We start from the raw sequence: 19,374 nt of genomic DNA on the forward strand, positions 1-19,374 counted from the left end.
CTGACTGTGTATAAACTAAGGAAATTCATGATTACCATCCCAGGAGTGGTTAACCTACAAAGTTAATGCCAAAAGTTAGGTGTATAGTAGTCTGCAATGTCACAATACACCCAAGGTAACTTCTGAGCAACTAAAGGCTTTTTATTAGCTATTGTTCAGGAGTCCACAGTTGGGAGGACACTAAGCACTGTACTGTGTAATGACTGTACAGAAACATGGTCTGATCATACCACAGCTCCTGGAGGAGAGTATACAGACATTACAGCAGGAGATTTATTTTGTTAGGGCAAAACATTTCACTGCCTTCTTTTAAGCAGTTTTACCTCGCAAAGAATCAGCTGTGATCCCTTGCTGTAATATCTGTATCCTCTCTTTTGCTTCCTCCCCTGCCCAGGAGATGTGGTATGATCAGACCATGTTCCTGTACGGTCAGACACAATCATTACACAGTACACAGCAGGGGCACATTGATAAGATTATCTCAGCACAGGAACATTTTATTTAAACGCATCCAATTGTGGAAAGTTTTATTCAAAGATCGGTTAATAAAAATTAACTTTTCGTGTTTGTCTGCAAACTGGCGGTCCATGCCATAGCCCTTTAGTCCCTTGATATTGCATCTTCAAGGGGGTTTTACCAGATGCTTAAAGCAAAGATTCAAATACTTTTGCCTCTGAAACATTTGATAGTAGATAATTTTCCTCATTAGCAATAAATGTCCATTTTTGACTAGTTTGATTTGGTTCTCAATTTACTTTAAGATTTGTGTAAAAATCTAACGTAGTTTTAGGTTAAATTTATGTAGAAATATGGACAAATTTTCAATTTATCAAGTACCACCATATTTCACTTTTTGTTTTGCTACATTTGCACAAAAAATTGTAATTTGTTCAGTTAGTGATTTTTACTTGAGCTTGTGGGCAAAATGCAGTTTTACAGACACTGCAAAGTAAGATCTCTAATCTTTCAGTTTTTTTTTCCTTTCCTTTGAGATCAAAATTCCTTGGCATCAAAAAATGAACCTAGCCCTAATTCTGCTAAAAGAATACTTCCAAATAACGCTAGTCTTCAATTAGCCAAGCTTTTAATACAAATTCTGTCTCCACCATACACTATATCATGTTTTTACTCTACATAACCCTTAAAATCAGTTGCCACCTTTTTGCTACTCCATCTGAGAGCAGAGCAACATGAGGTATGAGCAGAGACTTGGATTACAGCGATGTATCTCATTAAAGCTGCAGTAAGCTGCCCAGTAGGACCACTGTTATCTGCAGCAGATGTGCTAAACCATTCAGTTGGTTTATATAGAGCTAATTGCTCTCGCCCTCCTCTCCCCAGATTACCATTGTCTTTAGGCTTGTTCACAGAAGCGTATTATACTGCACATGGAGAATGCCTTATAATAGTAAATGTTACAGTACACGTGGCCGTCACTTTATGAACCAGACTACAGTATGTAAATGGCAGGCTATGCATACAAGTACACTAAACCAGTTAGCAACTTGCAGACGTGACTGGCTCCAGTTTTTGTTAGTCTTTTTAAAATATGCATTTAGCAGTTTCTCCATCTTAGATGACATCCATTTGGTTGAGAGGGTGTGGGCTCCCTCACACCATTGCTTTCCTGAGACACGATAGTAGGGATCATTGGTTTTCATAGCAATTGGAGGTTGTATGACCTCCAGGTCTACATTGTGCAGTGGCCAATTAGGCCCTTACATAAGCAGAGTATACCAGATGTCCTGTCTGTGTAACACAGGCAGGTCTAATGCATTGCAATACTTGGGTCCTCCAACTGCATGGCTATGAACCTCAAGACCTGGGTTGATGTCCTATCATTAGGAGGTTCAACACTAGGTAGAAAAAGTTGTCTACGTCTGGTGGGCTATAGCCCCTCCTGAGTCTTTGTAGTAGGCACATGATCTGTATCAGGTCTTCTGCACATGTTGGGTATGGTGGGTGTGTTCCTGTTTCACTATCCAAGGGAGGAAACTCTACACTGCACAGTAGTACCTCCCTGTTGACACCATTCATCACTGGTTACCTGTCTACCCAGACTGCTGCAGAATGCTGGTTTCCCAATGATTCATGCAAGTCTACTAAAGGTGTGACTGCAGGCATCTGAAGATGTTGAACTGGCGAGTTTAGTAACCTCCATGTTCCACCTTCCTACATCACTTATGGGTTCTACTTTTAACTCTGCCAACCTTCTTCCATGTTTTGCAGCCTCTTGCACTTTTCTTGCCACTTTATTTCTATTTTTTGGGCTCTTACATTTCTTGCACCATTTCATGGTAATCTTGGTCTCCAGGAGTCCCACTGGTTAAACCCCTTTCCCTCACATTCCTCCCTCACACTCTCTAACCGGTGGGACTTGTTCCCAATTTTCAGGCTGCCTTGAACTATTGTGCCTGGGTTTCTGTGTACCTGGATAGCCTCACTAATTAAAGGGGTTTTCCCACAAACAAAAAAAGTTCATTTCAAAAATAGGCTCTGTCTGACCGTGTACGGAACATACCACATCTCCTAGGCAGGGGAGGAAGCAAAAAGCAATACAGACATTACAATGTAGGATCGCATAGGATTCATTTTGTGAGGTAAAACATTTCACTGCCTGTTTTTAAACAATATTTTACCTCACAAAACGAATCCTCTGCGATCCCCTGCTGTAATATCTGTATTGTCTTTTGCTTCCTCCCCTGCCCAGGAGATGTGGTATGTTCCATACACTCAGACAATTTTTAAAATGAACTTTAGTTTGTGGGAAACCCCTTTAAGGCTCTGGTTCTTTTCACAGCTAGGATACAACTTTAACTTTTTGAGCTGGAGGCGGCCTGGTATCTCCAGAACTCCTCCCATCTCAAGTTGGAAAAACATGCTTCTTCTCCCTGTGAGAATACCCTTGTGCAATCTGCTCTTGCTAATGCAGACTTGTGAGATGTACCTCGCCTCCCCACAGTTTCTCACAAGAAACTTAGGTTCTGGAGTCAACAACAAGTCCCTTTTCCCCCATGAAAACTTTGATCTTCCAATAAAGGAATGGAAATGCTCAGATAGGCACATGCCTTCCTCAAGGATGTTTAATGCCTTCTTTGTGGGAGACTTTCTAGATCTCATTCAGTGGACCCTCAGGTGGCTTGATTATTCAGAGCCACTCACTCTTCCTTTTCTGATGCAGTATACCTCTGTGACCTGCTGGGTAAGAGAATAAGCTCCCTCTCTAAAGAGGATTTCAGCAGCAGCCTCTGCCTTCTTTTGCATTTATAGTGCCTTCAGTCAGCAATGCTTTTTATGGCATCTTTGGAAAAAGTCAATTGACACCTTGGTTTCCTGCATCAATCTCCCCATTAAAATCCTCAGATCTTCTTCTGGTTGTTGACTGCTCCAGCCCTCACTTCTAGGTCTTTCCTTCCTCTTCAATAGCAGGTGGCAACAACAGATGCCAGTCTCTCGGGTTGTCGAGCAGTGTCCAAACATCACTTTGCACAATGTCTTTGGAGGAATCCCACAAACTGATCAGCCTTCTGGAACAGAGGGCCATCTTTCTACTGCTCTCCCATTAGTCCTCCCACCTAAGGACCATCCACTTTGGGTGCTGACAGAAAACAGTTTCACAGTTGCCGTAACCTACCTGAGCCATCACATGGAGAACCAGGAGCCCATCAGCCATGAGGGAAGTCACCAGTGCTCTCCGTGGACCACATTCCAGGTGTGGAAACTTTTTTTTTTTTTGTTTCCAAATGTGGCTTCTGCCATCTGTATCAATTAAAAAATGGACTTCCCTTCCTTTTTGTCCATGTCCAGTTGATCCCTGGGATCATTCTCTACTGTCTAAATCTGATTAGAACTATTGGTGCCCTATCTTTCAGTTCTGGCAGCCTTTTGGCATTCAAAATCTTTGATCTCTGAAGATCCACATAAAGGTCTATCTGTTTGGTGGTCCGCATAGTTTTTCCTGTTCTTTTCCACCCATTGGGACTGCTTTAGGATGTCCCACAATGTTGATAAGAAACTTGTAACTAACGTAAAATACCTTTTCTCATTGGAATACATTGCGGGACACAGCTCCCACCCTATCGTTGGTATTCCTACCCAGAGATCAGTTCGCAATGCCTGTAGCCTAGGTATTCCCAGGATAAGGTAATGTTGTCCTGGTTGCCTTTTTGTGCTATCTGGTTTGAATTACTCCTCCTGCTTTTTGTTACTAAACGGAGTTGCCCACCTTCTGAGGATAGTGTGTAGTCCTTCTGGTGGGGCCCAAATTTATTTATTTTTTAAAGGTATTAGAGTATTAGTAAACCGGCTACTATGTAGAAATCCATGTTAAGTGCTGTATAACACCACTTCCACCAGTGGCAGCTTTCTGCCTATGCACAGTGTACACATCTGTCAATTATTCATGTGGAAAGAACTGATGTCTGTAGCAGATAAAAGTGATTTAATCAAAACTGCAGTAATCATCCCAGTAAGCCTTTCTGGAACATTTGTCCCTACCCCTACATTATACTGGTGATAAATTCCCTTTTTATAGGGTTTAGTTTAAAAATGGGGTTACTTTTGGAGGATTCCATAGTTTTGGCTAATGTAATGTCATTCATAATCTGTTGCATCCAAAATTGTGCTTCATAAATCAGTGCTGCTTCCCTTCTGAGCCCTGCTGTGAAGTATAGATGTACATGGAGAGGAATTGCACAACAAATTGTGGACTTCATTTTCTATAATTACCCTTTTGGAAATTTGGGGATAAAGCAACATTTTTGTGGAAAAGGCCAATGTCTGTTTGGCTCTTCCCACGTTACAAAATTGTGAAGCACCTAGGAGTTAAAAATGGCCACTACTTCCCTAGATTAATTCTTTGAGGTGTTTCTTCCAAAATAAGGTTTTGTGGGGGTGTTCTCCTGTTTAGGTACTTCTGGGGCTCTTAAAATACAACATGACATCTGCAGTCGTTGCCAGTCAAAATTGTGCTCTGAAAGGCAAACCGTGCACTTTCCCTACCAAGCTCTGCCACGTGCCCAAACACTAGCTTCCTACCACATATGAGCTATCGTTTACTTTGGAGAAATTGCACACCAAATTTCAGGGATTATTTTCTCCAGTTCCTGTGTCGATATAGAAAGAAAAAAAGAATACTTTGGGTGGGGTAGTTTGTAAAATGGTGACTTTTTTTGAGGTTTTTCTGACACACAATGGTTAACTTCAGAAGTGACAATCCCTTAAAATCGTGTATTTTTTGTAACCTGTGGCTGCAGACTTGACTCCTCACATCGGGCGCACTGCACGCTGTGAGGATTTGATGGCAGCAAGTAGTCATGTGAACCCAAGTATGCGATTTACTTCCAATCATAGTCCGACTAGACTTTGCCCAACCTCACTCAATACACAGTCAAGTCGTCATGTGACCACGTGTATGCATTTCTGTAATATAAAAAACAGAAATGATCAGCTCACCCATCCACAAGTGCACAGGATCCAAAATCCTGGTTATTCATAACCTCATAACCAGGTTATGAATAAGAAGTATCACTTCAAAACATGTCAACCAGGACCCTGATATCTCTTGAGACTTTTTTCCTCGGATGATATATTAATCTATTCCTATGATGTGGACTTTCCTTTGAAACCTGTTTTGATGTATTATTAATGGCATAAAGTTTGCATTTTCTTGTAGTGCTGGATCAACCTCCCTTTTTCTGTGGACTGCCTTTCTATGCATTTCTGTACTTGTGGTCACGTGCCCTCCTCTCCTGGCTTTGGAGAATCCTCCACAGTGCATTGTGTTCTATGTGAGGATTCATGGTCTGCAGTCAAGACTGGACAAACCCTTTTAACAATTGTGTTGTATGACTGAATTTATTTATGCACTTTTAAAACAGTTCGTAACTTGCGAATTTTTAGTTTACATGAACGTCAAAATTTATCCTAAATTCATCACAAACCCGTAGTACAATGTCTGAAACATTGGGATATGTGGATTCATTCCAAAGTTATTTCCACAAAGTGATGCTTGACTTGAACATTTTAGTCGTCAGTAAGCTGGCTTAGGCAGGAAGGATTACTGTGTCACCTGTCTCTAGTAAAATGGATTCACTAGTTATGACCAACAAAGACCGATTTTGGCACTAAAAACTGCTAAAACACCCACAAAATCTGGGGATTAACCAAAATGATAAAGACAGAACAATTACTTAGTTTTGGTTCTGTGCATAGTTTTTAAGTCATTCTTGGGCATGTCCACTAGACGTGTAGCCTCAAAAACGAGCAGCAGGGTTACCCCAAAACTGGAAGCACTTGTAATGTATTTGGTTTTGTTTAATGAAATGTTTTGGTTTTTTTTTAATCATTTTAGAGGCAGAGCTGGTGCAATACGTCCTCTTGTTCCACGAGGGGTTCCAGGTAGAGGAGCCATTGCACGTGGTGCCAGTGTGAGCCGAAGTGTTGCACCTTCAGCTGCAACCAGGGGAACATCATCTGCTAGGGCTCGAGCTGCCTCAATTCAGAGGATTTCTCTGCCACCACCTGCACCTGACGCTTATGATGATTATGTAAGTAGTTGACTAAACGGTCACTAATTGTGGCATCTAGGCATTAATTATGTAGCTGGTAACTTTAAAACCATTTGTACCAAGTTCCATATCTTCATTGTTTACAAAGACTAGTACTTGGCACCATCTTAAAACTTGCTACCTTCTTTTGCAGGGCTATGATGATCTTTATGCAGAGCAAAGCTATGATGCTTATGAGAGTTACTACAGTCAAAGCCCAGGGTAATTAAGTTTATTACAAGCCAATGACACTTCATCATATTTATGTGTTAAATGTTTATTTCTTATTACAACACCTTTTTTAAATAAAGATGAAGCTCAATTTTGTTATGTTTAACCCCTTAACTACCGGTGCCGTATTAGTACGCACATTTGCGTACCCCCCGTTCAGTGAGGGCTCCGGCGCTGAGCCCGCACTGAACTGAGCACATGTCAGCTATAATAATCAGCTGACATGTGCCCGCAACAGCCCCGGGTGGAATCGCGATCTAGCCGCAGCTGTAAACATGTTAAATGCCGTTGTCAATCTCAGACAGTGGCATTTAACGCGCGCTTCCGGGTAGCGTGTCAGAAGCCCCGCCCACTGGCGACCCCGTCACGTGATCGCGGGTCACCGATGGGTGGGCATGACAACCCAGGGTCTGCAGCAGACGCCTGTGGTTGTCATGATCTTGTCGCTATGAGCGCCACCTAGTGGTCGGCACTCATAGCACAGGACCATTTCTGCTGCATGCAGGGGACCTGCTCGTCCCCTGTATGTAGCAGAGGCGATCGGACAGTTGCTGCTTCTAGTCTCCTATGGAGACTATTGAAGCATGCAAAAAGTAAAAAAAAAAGTTTTTAAAAATATAAAAGCTTAAATCACCCCCCTTTTGCCCCATTAAAAATAATATAAATATATATATATATATATATATATATATATATATATATATATATATATATATATATATATCTATCTATATCGCCGCGTTCAGAATCGCCCGATCTATCAATATAAAAAAAAAAAGAATTAATCCGATCGGTAAACGGCGTAACGAGAAAAAAATTCTAAATGCCAGAATTACGTTTTTTGGTCGCTGCAAAATTGCAATAACGGGCGATCAAAACATCGGATCTACCCCAAATGTTATCAATAAAAACGTCAGCCCAGTGCGCAAAAAATAAGCAATCAACCAGCCCCAGATCACGAAAAATGGAGACGCTACGGGTCTTAGAAAATGGCGCTATTTTTTTTTTTTTACCAAATTTTGGAATTTTTTTTCACCACTTAAATATAAAAGAACCTATACATGTTTGGTGTCTATGAACTCGTAATGACCTGTAGAATAAGAAGGGCAGGTCAGTTTTAGCATTCAGTGAACGTGGTAAAAAAATAAATAAAAAAACAACTGTGGTATTGCACTTTTTTTTGCAATTTTACCGCACTTGGAATTTTTTTCCCGTACAGGATATGGTAAAACTAGTAATGGCGTTGAAAAGTACAACTCGTCCCGCAAAAAATAAGCCCTCACATGGCCATATTGACCAAAAAATAAAAACGCTATGGCTCTGGGAATAAAAAACGAAAATGCAAAAAAAACGGAAAATGCTCTGGGGCTTAAGGGGTTAACTAATATTCTACTAAACACTATGCTCTATGAAACCAAAGTTGTCAACCAAGGTGGGGAAGATTGGGTGAATATGGAGGGGAAGGGGTAGTTAAATGATGGACCACACCTTTATGCACAGAGTAGTGATATATTAGTTTCAGTAGTCATTCTGTGCTGACAGTTCCTTTTAAGCTCCATACTTGTTTTTTCTCGTTCTCGTATTTTCCCTTTTGGACTTTGCTCCATGAATTTTGCACAAACAGTATGATTAACACCATAGATTATAATGGGTATGTGTTGTACCTGTGGAAGAAAACTATGCATGTGCAACACATGTCTGAATGAGGCCTTAAGATTGAGAACAACCATTTAAAGGGAGTCTGCCTTATTTTTATTTTTTTTTGCTGCCTCTATTCATCTGAGAATAGCATGATGTAGGAGCAGAGACCTGAATTCCAGTTCACTGTATTACTACTTTCTGCAATTTTGATTAAAAACTTATATTCTGCAGCTCTGACTGCTGAGCTCTGTATAACCCTGCCCACACCACTAATTGGCCGTTTCTGCCTATGCGCAGTGCACACGGAAAGCTGCCAATCAGTGGTGGGGGTGTGGTTGTATTACATGGCAAAAGGTTGTCGTTTTCTAGTAATCAATTGATAAAACAATGATTTCATAAAAACTACACTAAGTGGTCTTAATTTTTTTGCCCTCTTGGTAGTACTGTTATAAGGCTGCTTGGGTAGTCAGTCACTTAATGTATCAAATGTCTTTCTGTTTAGGGATACAGAGTATTATGACTATGGGCACGGAGAGGGCCCAGAGTCTTATGAAACCTATGGTAAGTCTGTTACCTTGTTTCAAAAATGAATTGTCTTTGCAAAAAAGGAATATTTAAAAAACAAAACCCAAACCTATAAACCTTTTACTGTCACTTAGTTTTTGTGTTGATTGTAGTTTTTGTCTAGAGAATGTTACTTACGGGTTGATGTGCATTTTTTAGTAATTCTCCAGTCGGCTGACTTCTGGGCTGGGGAGTAGGGTTTTTTTCTTTCCAGGTATAAAAATTAAAATGAATTGTTTTTCCATAAACTCTTACGAAATCTATTTCTTGTAGGACAAGATAATTGGAATGGTTCTCGACCCTCCCTGAAAGTCCCATCTTCTCACGTTGCAAAAGGCAGTGCCTACAGAGACCACCCATACAGACGCTTCTAAGACTGCTATTCATCCATTTATTACTGATATCTTGTGTCCAAGGACTTCCTGTTCCTTATCCCACAACACAAGTAAATTCTCTGTGCTCTGTGACTCCTTTCCTCTCCCATTCATATATCCTTAATCTAACCTGATCTCCCTTTCATAGATCTGCTTTTAAAATTGGTGAAAACCAAATATCCATTTAAGGATACTTAGACCCATTTTATTTTCATTGTTAACAAAAACACAAAAGAATAAAAAAAACCTTTAAAACGTAAATGCTTTTCATGTAACAGGAGTTAAATAGTGTAAGTGTTTGAGAATGAAGGTTTCTAACAAGTTTAGTGTTAGCTGTAGATTCTGTCCTGAACTAAGCTGCATTTCAATATTCCATTTTTTTATTTTAGCTAAACCGTACCTAGCTGTAATATTGTTTGCTGTTTAAAAAAAACCCAAGCAGTTGACTTTGTAATTATACTCCACGTTTATGTTATTAAACCTTATGGACAAATCCACTTGTTAGTGTTGTCTTAATTCACTTTTACTCAAATAGGGTGTAAAATAATAATTTTGAAAAAAAATAAACCATGGATCATGGCTTTGACAAAAAATCAAGCCTTATGAACTATGCAGTGTTTTAACAATTTTGTGTTTTTTTTTTTTTTTTTCTTTATGAAGCTGGTGTAACTTGCCTAATTCCAAAACTTCTCAAGGACTAATGTCTGAGAGATTACTGGACATCTGTTCTACTAAAGCCAAAAAGATTCTGCGTAACGAAAAAAACAAAAAAAACGTAGTGTAGTAAGACTTACTACCTGTGTTTAACGAATAGTCATAGGTGCATGTTGCACCATTTACATTTGTTTATAAAATGAGAAATGTTAATGATTTTAGTCATAATAAATTTATTGACTATTTTGGAGGAATAAATGGCTTTCATGATTTTTAGCCAAGTGGCGTTACAGTCCTGATCTCCAAAAACGTATCAGATTTTTTAAATGAATTTATCAGACGACTGTAAGGAACTAGAGTGTTTAATAGCTTGTTTATAACTAAACATTGGGTCAGCCTAGTTGCCATGACTAAAACAGACATAATGGGGCTGATTTATCAAGGCTGGTGTATCACACAATCCTTCTACACCAGCAGGAGTAGAAGGTGCCAAACTCATTAAGAGGCGCACGCCACTAAATGAATTTGGAGTGCTGTGCAACATGAATGTTTGAGGCCTTAGGTTGAGCAACCATTTAAAGGGAATCTGTCACCAGGTTTTTGCTACCCAATCTGAGAACAGCATGATGTAGGGGGAAGACTCAGATTCCAGCAATGTATTACTTTACTGGATACTGCAGTTTTAATTAAAAACTGTTTCTCTGGTGCAGATCTAGCAGTTCTCTGACTGCGGAGCTCTGTATAACCCCATCCACACCACTGATTGTGTACAGTCAGTTGAGGTGGGTGGAGTTGAGATACCTGACAGCAGGCCAAGTAGTCCTCTAGCGATATCTCCTGGTAAGTGATGTTTTTTTTTTAAAACTGCACTAAAGCAGCCAAGTAACTGACACATTGCTGGAATCGGGGTCTCTGATACCTAATCTGGGAACATACTATAGGGGGCAAACATCTGCTGACAGATTTCTTTGAAGATGTAAATTCTCTAATTTTGACGTAATTGTCAGACCACAGAAATCTGCAATTATCTCTGTAAGGCCATTCACATGTTCTGTATTTTACATCCGTATTTTGTAAGCCAAAATGAGGAGTGGGTGATACAGAAGTGGTAACGTGTGTTTCTATTATACTTTTTTTTCTTGATTACCCACTTATGATTTTGTCTTGCAAATACTCACGTGAAATACTTAGTGCCCTCATACTGCCTTCAGATGGGGAAACATGACAAAGCTGAGAGGTTATTCCCTTTAATGGGGTCAATTAAGGTTTAAATGGAAATTGAGACATTTGAGCTGTACTGCTTAGTCTATGCCTTTTTATATAGAACTGCTGATGGTATGTACAATTAAAACTGTGCATAACGGAGTCTGTCCTCTACGGCTCTGGAGAAAGCTGTTTATTTTTACTATTTTTAGCCACCTAATTGCCTCAATAGACAATTTATTACATTTTAAACCCTTTTTGTTAACATACATAAGATGGGCAAAGTCCTGTGCATGACTGACCAGAGCTGCTGGTGCATGTGAGATTTGGATACAACTTTGAATATAACCTAATCAGACATATGGCTTTAGTAGTTTAGCAAAAGGCCTTTTTTTTTGTGCTTTCTATAACACGTGGTTCTTAATCTCCTTTTTTAGATCATCTTAGAGACTAAATGATTGTGGAAATATGCATTGCATTACAATAAACTGACCTTGTTCTTAGTTTTAGTGATTTAAAAAAGACTGGATCCAGTTGGTAATAATGTTTAAACCTAAAAAGATGGATACTGCTGTTGAAAACTAACAGGCTCCCCTTATCTAGAAAGACCCATGACTTCTCATACTTTGCACATAAAACATTAAAATTCTATATCATAAAAGGTTTCTGCCATTTAGTCTTACAACTATAAAATTTGACTGCTATAAATGTTGCTGGTGGACAGTTAAAATGTAAAAATGTCAGACTTAAAGTGGATGTCGCTTTGAATAAATGCCAGTTGAGGGTAGCATACTATAAGTAGCGGTACACTGTCTGTGGTGCCAGATGTTACAAGAAAATGTAATTTTTCCATGGAAAAAGCACTGTATTTGCCCTCTAAACCATATATACCCTATACAGTACCATAATTCTTGAGTAGAAAAGGCCATAAATAGTACTCCTTTAACTTAGCAGACACTCATTTTTCATTCTTTCTCTATATAAAAACTACATAGCATTGATATTTGGCACCAGAGACGCATTAAACCTCTACACTTGTAAAATACTGCCCTTGAAGGGGTATTCTGGTCTTCATAAATCACCTATCCACTGGAAAAGTCATAATTTTTGGCTGAGTGTGGGTCCCACTGCCTGGTCTCCCCTTGATTGCCAGAATGGGGGTGACCTCTGTAATGCTGACCCCTTTGCAAGCCCTGCCAAGAGCAGTTGAATATAGCACTGAGTCAAGCAATTGATCTAACTCTTCATTCCAAATCTTTAGCAAGTACTAAGTGAACAAGCTCTAATCTGCTTTGTATCCTTAGTGCCAAGGACGTAGAATGGAGCTGCATTTTCGATTGGAGGTGGATTCATATTTTATGGGTACTGGAATACCTCTTTAATTTAGTGACTGGTCTGCTTTGAGGAATGTCATTCCATTTATCAGGTTTTAATAAAATATACAAAACAATACTTAGTTGTAATGAACTTATTTTTGAAGGCTTTACATACAAATTGTTTTCCCATTTTTGAGGTCCGTTCTATCCTTCCTAGGAGTGTTAATTCCTATGGCAGGGTTGATGTTTGGGTGCATGGTGCAAGCCTTGTACATACACACAAAATTAGAGACAAAATAAACTTGTATTTGTAGTCTAACGGAAAAAAGACTGGACAGTTCCCATGGGCTGTGGACATCGTACAAATGCCAAGGTTCCTTAACCTTTTTAAAGAAAAGAAAAATCCTGCAAGAGACTCAGGATGTGTAAATCATGCTTCGCAAACCAGGTAACAGAATTCCCTAATACTGCTCTCCGCACGTGAATGTATCAAAACAACCGTCCTGTGCATTGTAACTGGTAACCTGCCCAATAAGGCGATGGTATCAAACTCTGGACGCGGCTTTGCTGGTTAAAGTGTACAGGCTGTAAATATTTCGTGTTAATATCCATGTAAACTGGAAGCAGATTGAACTTTATGTACAAAAAAATATCAAAAAGCTTTAAAAGCCATGTAAATCAAAAACTATAGCAATTTTTACATTTAATAGAAGTTGACATAAAAAGGTTTCCAAGTTGCCTTTAATGCCAATAGCCTTTAAATCTGCTACCTTTTAATAATTCTGCTCAGTTACTTAAGGTTATTAAAAAAAAACACAAAAACTCAACCCCCTCCCCCTTGCTCCTACAGTTTGCTTTTGTGTGTTGTGGGATTTATTTTTGTTGGGGGAGGGGGGTAGGAAGGGGGGTGGGGTGGTGGTAATTTTTCACTTAAACTTGGAAACTTTAAAGACCAGCTGACTTTTCTATCTTGCTTTACAGATGGGGGTTGAAAATGTGAAAAGTTCAATTTACAAGTAAGTACGTCTGAGATTCTATGTTGCCTCCATCCGATCTCTCAAACACATTAACAGTACTTCATGCAAAACGAATATTGATTAAAGGTGGTGATGCATGTGGCTGAAATTATATACTCACAGACTTGGTAAAAAAAAACACTTCATGGGGCGTGCTTCTTTAAGTATATACATTAAAAACAACCTGATTTAACAAGTACATAAATGGCCTATACAAAGTGTGGTCAAAAGCTGATTCCAGTAAACTCCCTTCAAAAGGGGTTTTCCCACAAACAAAAGTACATTTTAATCAATATATCATGGAATAATAACTTCCACAATTGGATGTGTTTTAAATAAAATGTTCCTGTGCTGAGATAATCTTAGCCATTACACAGTACAGAGCAGGGACACATTGATGTGTCTGACCTGCAGGAACATGGTCTGATCATACCACAGCTCCTGGACAGGGGAGGAAGTAAGTATACAGTCAGGACAGCAGGGGATCACAGCTGATTTTTGGGAGGTAAAACATTTCCCTGCCTGTTTTTAAACAATGCTTTACTTCAAAGTAAATGTAATGTCAGTATACTCTTTTGCTTCCTCCCCTGCCCAGGAGATGTGGTATGATTTGACCATTGTTTCTGCATGGTCAGACATTACACAGTACACAGCAGGGGCACATTTATAAGATTCTCAGCACAGGGACATATTTTTTAAAATGCATTAAATTGTGGAAGTTATTCTAAGAGCTATTGATTAAAATCCACTTTCATTTGTGGGAAAACCACTTTAAGGCACTCTCCCTCGGCCTGGAGAAAGAAAGAAAGGTTCCATCCTCAAAGCAGACAGGCCTGCTTTACCATGAATACTAGAAAATCTGTGGACTAGTCTACCTTAGGAGCTGGTCTCAGCAAAAAGAGTGGATGGTTTCAAAAACTGCTTGGATGGTTTACGGTTAGGGTATGTGCCCACGATGCAGAAAATTTCTGCAGCGTTTCTGCATGTTCTTGGCAGTCAAAAACGCTTGCAGATTTTACACGCATTTTTGCAGCGTTTTTACATGCGGATTTGACTTGCGTTTTTCAAGTGCATTGGGACCTCAAATCTGCATGCAGAAACGCACAAATAATGGACATGCTGCGGATTTTTCCTCAAGGAAAATCCGCTGCGGAAAAATCCTCAGCATGGGCACAGAACATGCAGATTTTCATTGGTGATCATGGGGTGCGGATTACCAAGCGTTATTAAAGCGTTTCTGCTGCAGAAATTCCTCATCAAAAACGCTTGAAAAACGCATCGTGGGCACATACCCTTAGGCCGGTAAAAAGACTTGTTACCTACAAGCATCGAATGATCTGAACATGCCTGCTGCAAAAACATGGATTTATATCAACTGTCAAAGTTTTTTTTTTCCCCCCCTTTTTCAGAGTACAATCAAGGACCAGGACCATCTTAATCTGGGATGACTTTTCTGAAAAATTGATGTAAGATCAACAATATAAAGGCAAGGACAGTTTCCTCTGGTATGAAGTTTTGAGAATTATGTACAGATGTTACTGTACAGGCTTCTATGACTTGAGACTAATGGAAAAGCTAAGCAGAATGTCTTTAATGCTGACATCAGACATCCTTATATCCTTGTCTGAGGCCAGATCATCACTTCAGAAGTGACCGTGCAAATCCTGAACGCAACAGCTTCATATGTTCTTGAGGCAGGTCTCCTGACCTGAAACTCAACAGTGGAAATGGCTGTTTGGATTTGGACAGTGTTTCATGGGCATTTGAATTTGACTCAGCTGGTCAGTTCTGACAGATGCAGCTGACTTTATGCTGGTCATGGACTGTCAATGGTCCGAGCCATCTACATATTTAAAGAAAACATGACCACTATATTAGGGGGAAATTTAATGTGTTTTTAAATTTCCCCCTAAAATAAATATTCAGGTTCTGCTGTACTAGTCTACAATTAAGTTACCCATTTGTTACGTTTTATCTGAAAAGCTGCAATATATACCTAACAATCTTTCTATTGTGGTTATATTTGGCCCCTGACACCAGAATCGCCTCCCCTATGTGGGGCCCATTATTCTCTATGAAGGGTTATGTGGGGCTCATTATTCTCTATACTGGTTGACCTGCAACTTTGTCCAAGTTTTTCATTTTGGCCCTCTGTTTAATTTTGACATCTCTGATCTAGAGGGTTGATGGGAGCCTGGGCGTGAGTGCACCAGAAAAAAAAGCAATTTACATGCCAAGGATTGACACCAGCATTTAATGGTTAAGCGTCAGTGATCAAAGCTTTACAATGAAGGCTGATTTTTCTATTTATTGCTCTTACTGAAATCAGTGTTTTTATGATTAGTCACATTTGGTTTCTGTGAATGCCATTGTAGCTAGTTGTACCTCAGTCTATTCTGTGACACAAGCTCATGAGTGGTAAATTGTTTTGTCACTTTAAAGAAAGCATTAGAAGCGCAAAATGTACCAGGAAGAATTAACAGCGGAAGAAATGTATTTGGTAGTTTATACATCCAGCTATTAATCATATGGATGAAGTCTCTAACATTTATCTGAATTCTTTTACATGACTCTTGTAGGTCCTTATGTTTTTGGTTGAAACAAATCGTTACGAACACTACTTGTATAAACTGGCTGAAACACAAGATGACAAGCTTGATTTCCACATGACACCACATTTTCCAGATTGAAAAGGAATGATCTGGTTATCTTTTATATGCAGTTATGGGGAATTGGAAAATTCTGGTGTAATATTAGCTGTAAATTTTCATACAAAATGTTAGGGGGTCTTGTATTTTGCATTACTGAGAATACAGATAACTGTAATTGTTGCCATAGAGACTGCGAAATTGCTTCTTACACAGAATTCTGCAGCATAATACAAGGTGAATTTGCCATATTGTCATGTCACGCCACTTCCTCTGCTGATATAAAGCTTGCTTTTTCTTCTATAGGTGCGGCAAGGTGAACATCTACACAAGTGTTTCCCTCCTTTTGTCTTTGGAGCCTGGAGGAAACCTGCAACCTGCAACTTGCATAATTTGAGACTTTCACTAGATGGCCTCTAAAATCGTGCAGATTTGATAGAAAATGGCTATGAAGAAGTAATGTTCTGAATTCATCTCCTTTTTTACATTGTCAAACTCTAGCAGTCATACTGTGAGTAATGGTGCTTATTACATGAATCTACAGAAACACTGCTTTCAAAGCTTTTTTTTTATATATATATATTATTTTCTATGTCAACAATATAGAATGCTGAAATAAAAATATACATCAGCAGTTTGTCTGAACTTCTCATTTATGTATCAAAAATGTAAACTGAATATTGTAAAGTTACATTGCCCACAAATGGTGGTGAGGGTGTTCTGTTAGTGTGTGTGTGGTGTTTTTTGTTGCTTTTTTTAATGTAAATACTTGGGTAAGATCGATTCACTCTGGAAGACCCAGTATGTCTATTGTCTGCCCACTGATGTCAGTGAGCACTGTAAAATTTTGGTAGCGCTTTAAAAAAAACTACATATTTTAGGATTGGTGGGGCCTGGTAGCATTCACCCAATTAGTCTCCTAGGACATTTTTCTATTAAAAAGGATTGTAGACAAACCCCTATAACACTTTCCAATCATTGGATGTACTGGTACGTCTTATTTCTGAAGTAAATACGGCAAATAAAAGTACCACTATGTCAGTGTTTGTGCATCTGGAAGAACTATTTCCTATAGCCAGGGGGCAGCAGCTTTCCACATTTTTAAAGGTTTTGTGCCTGCACACAACACCTTTAGGTGATTGCTACCATTGCTTATAGCTATCCTTTACCAAGACTGCATTGCCCTATTTTGTGTGCACTTCAGTGATCGTACTGGCACATGATCTGTGCCTGACCTGGTCGCCCAGAGAGCTTGGCTTAACTGATGAGCTCTTGCAGCAACAGCCAAAGTCGGTGACTGCACAAATCATGGCTGTTGGACCATCTATTCTAGGGGCTCCTCTGGTTAAGAGACTGCTGCATTCAGATGGGATTGGAGAAGGAGCACCCCCCCCATGCTTTGGTTGCCATGACAATCATTGGCACCACAAAATCAAAGGCTGAATGTTCTCTGGGTCTATCGGGTCCAGTGGCCTGTTAGACCCTGACATAAAGCAGGAGCTCACAAGGCCTCCTGTCAATGTAAAACTGCCAGGCCTAATATAATGCAGTACATGGATATTGTGTATTGGAACTGTCTAATCTGGTCTGTCTCATGAAAGACATAAAGAAAATGGTTTAAAAAAAGTTCCTCCAGGCTCTAATTGAATGATACCCACAAACTAAGGTGTTTCCAAATTGGTCTTTCTGTTGGCACTTCAGAGGCTCTGCATATGTGACATTGTGTCCACAATCTATTCTAGCTAAACGTGCTCTGAAAGACAAATGGCGCTTCTCATTTAACCCCTTCCTGACTAAGCGACTTTCTGTGTTTGTGCTTCAGTTTTTTTCCTCCCCTTATTCCAAGAGCCATAACTTTATTTATGTTTTTCTTAGATCAACATGGCTGTTTGATGTTTTTTTTTTTGTGGGGCAAGTTGTACTTTTGAATGACTTGATCCACTTATATCATGTGATGCACTGGACAGAGGGCATAAATACAAATGCAGTGAAAAAGGTGCAATTCTAAGTTTACAACATTTCATTTTACAGTAAAACGTACCAGGAAAAATTATTCTCCAGTTCATTACGATAAAAAAAGATGCACGTTTGGCATCTGTGTAATCTTGTTAAAAAAAAGTGTATAAAAAGTCGCTTGTTGCCATTTTCTGAGAGCTGTAACGTTTCAGTTTTCGGGATATAGTGCTGGGTGGGGATTTCTATCACTTTGGGGTAGGCATGTTTTAATAGCCTTTTAATTTTGTTTTGCAGAAATACTGGCTTTTTTTTTTCTTAGTATTGCAGAGTTCGTAAATGTCTGATCAAAATAAAAAAAAAAAATTAATCTGATCGGTAAATGAAGTAGTGTTTTTTTTTTTTTTGTTTGTTTTTTATTGGAAGGAAAGTGGTGATTTGAACTTGCATTTTTCATATTCTAATTTTTTTAACCATTTTAGTCCCCTTAAGGGACTTGAACCTGCAATCTGCTTGCTTGTCCCATATACAGCAATGCCCACAGCACTGCTATATATATATTAAGTCGCGGCCATCTATGAATACCAGCCACAGGCTGATTTTTCACAGGAGTGCAGTCGTGACAGGCACAGGGAACTTCAGCTAACCTCTGGCCGTCATGGCATTCGTTGACAATGGAAAGATGAAATTTTAAAAATGGAAAGCTGAAGCCGATTCAAGGCACCACAGGTATTTAGACAATGTAAACTCTTTTTTTTGGACCTGGGATAGGTCCTCTTTAACCCCTTAAGCCCCGCGGGTGGTTTGCACGTTAATGACGGGCCAATTTTTACAATTCTGACCACTGTCAGTTTATGAGGTAATTACTCTGGAACGCTTCAACGGATCCCCCTGATTCTGAGATTGTTTTTTTCGTGACATATTGTACTTCATGATTGTGGAAAAATTTCTTCGATATCACTTGCGTTTATTTGTGAAAAAAACGGAAATTTGGCGAAAATTTTGAAAATTTTGCAATTTTCAAAATTTGAATTTAAGCCCTGAAATCAGAGCGATATGTCACACAAGAGTTAATAAATAACATTTCCCACATGTCTACTTTACATCAGCACAATTTTGGAACCAAAATTTTTTTTTGTTAGGGAGCTATAAGGGTTAAAAGTTGACCAGCGATTTCTCATTTTTCCAACAAAATTTACAAAACCATTTTTTTAGGGACCACATCA

The 19,374-nt window shown here is 39.2% G+C and overlaps 1 protein-coding gene across 3 annotated transcripts in view; it reads left to right on the top strand.

The window, feature by feature from the left end:
• Positions 1-16,829, top strand: part of KHDRBS1 (KH RNA binding domain containing, signal transduction associated 1) — a 34,246-nt gene extending 17,417 nt beyond the window's left edge. For 2 of the 3 annotated variants that reach the window (XM_073665696.1, XM_073665697.1), the window contains exons 6-9: positions 6,353-6,548; positions 6,703-6,770; positions 8,923-8,981; positions 9,258-9,855. In XM_073665696.1, the coding sequence (XP_073521797.1) occupies positions 6,353-6,548; positions 6,703-6,770; positions 8,923-8,981; positions 9,258-9,358 (424 nt within the window). In that variant the 3' untranslated portion in view covers positions 9,359-9,855. Of the gene's footprint in view, positions 1-6,352; positions 6,549-6,702; positions 6,771-8,922; positions 8,982-9,257; positions 9,856-13,512; positions 13,548-14,956; positions 15,034-16,501 lie in introns of those variants that run through there. The other variant, XR_012285561.1, reaches the window with a different exon arrangement.
• Positions 16,830-19,374: the final 2,545 nt, after the last annotated feature.

The sequence above is a fragment of the Phyllobates terribilis genome, unplaced genomic scaffold (assembly GCF_046119375.1).
Source record: "Phyllobates terribilis strain yellow unplaced genomic scaffold, ASM4611937v1 Scaffold_2__4_contigs__length_985480577, whole genome shotgun sequence".
In the NCBI taxonomy this organism is placed as follows: domain Eukaryota; kingdom Metazoa; phylum Chordata; class Amphibia; order Anura; family Dendrobatidae; genus Phyllobates; species Phyllobates terribilis.